At 39.3% G+C, this 1266-nt stretch overlaps 1 protein-coding gene across 1 annotated transcript; it reads left to right on the top strand.

Annotated features, from left to right (window-relative positions):
• LOC107841232 (protein DMP7-like) lies at positions 1–802 on the top strand. The gene has a single exon (XM_016685209.2). The coding sequence runs from the start codon at positions 1–3 to the stop codon at positions 787–789; it is 789 nt and encodes a 262-aa protein (XP_016540695.1). The 3' UTR covers positions 790–802.
• Positions 803–1266: the final 464 nt, after the last annotated feature.

Consider the following 1266-nt stretch of genomic DNA (forward strand, 5'->3'; position numbering starts at 1 on the left):
ATGGAGGCCACCAAGAAAATTTCGAACGCCGTGGCAAATAGTAACAACAACATATGTAGTATATCCCCACAAGATATACTGAAAGCTGTGACGAATATCAACAATAACATACCTAATATAATCCCACAAGATATACAGAAAGCTGTGGCGAATTATACAGAAAAATCAGGAACAGAAAGTACTGTTACATCTGAGAATCAATTGGAAATACCCTTGTTAGAAGATGAACAAATTGTTGAAAAACCAAAGAAAACACCAGCACAAAAGGTTATTAGAAAAACATTCAAGAAAACAGCTCTTTTATCTAATCTTTTGCCTTCGGGTTCTGTTCTTGCATTTCAAATATTGTCACCAGTTGTAACACATGAAGGACAATGTCTTTCCTCAATTAGTCATTCAATGACATTATTCCTTTTAGGAATTTGCGGGATTTCGTGTTTCTGCTTATGTTTTACGGACAGTTTTCGTGATGAAAGGGGCAAAGTACGTTATGGATTGGCAACATTCAGGGGCTTGTGGACTATTGATGGCTCGTGTCCTCCTGAGGATGCCGAAAAATACAAGCTGAAATTCCTGGATTTCTTTCATGCACTTTTGTCAATACTTTGTTTTGGTGCTGTTGCAGCGTTTGATCAGAATGTGCTGAAATGTTTGTATCCTTCTCCATCTCCAGATGCTCAAGAGATCCTCGCAATGTTGCCAATGGCTGTTGGCTTGGTCTGCACGTTGATGTTCGTTGCATTTCCTACCACTCGCCATGGAATTGGCTTCCCTCTTTCGCGTTGTTAGACTTATATTTCTTTTCTCGTACACAATTCTTCAATGTTCTGTTCTTCCTGCACCAGCAAGATGCCTGCCACGCCACGACGGTGCATCCATGATATTTTAAGAACAAAAACTCTTGGGAGTAAACTATTCCTTATATAGATGTAGTGGATATGGTCTCTATGTTGGGACAGGCATTTGGATTGGAACAGCTATTTTAAGAGCATGTTGTTTCCAACGTTGTGAGAATCTTAGTAGATTAATTGATTAGTTATTTGAACTTTCACTTGTTGGTGAGGGTTCGATTCCCCACATTGTAATTCCCTCCCCCATTCCCATTCCCCTTCCCCTACCCCAATTTAAAAAAAAAAAAAAAAAAAGTTCCCCTTTTGGTTATACCATCGGAATAAGATCTAAAATTAGCCTTAGATCCACGAGAGTTATTGAGTGACTCGTCCACTTAATTCTTCTTGGCAATGTACGGTGTCACATTGGCCAAGG

The sequence above is a fragment of the Capsicum annuum genome, chromosome 9, assembly GCF_002878395.1.
Source record: "Capsicum annuum cultivar UCD-10X-F1 chromosome 9, UCD10Xv1.1, whole genome shotgun sequence".
NCBI classification, from domain to species: domain Eukaryota; kingdom Viridiplantae; phylum Streptophyta; class Magnoliopsida; order Solanales; family Solanaceae; genus Capsicum; species Capsicum annuum.

What these genes read in the sequence shown, in the direction of transcription:
- LOC107841232 (XM_016685209.2), top strand. Translation starts at nt 1, where the DNA reads ATGGAGGCCACCAAGAAAATTTCGAACGCCGTGGCAAATAGTAACAAC.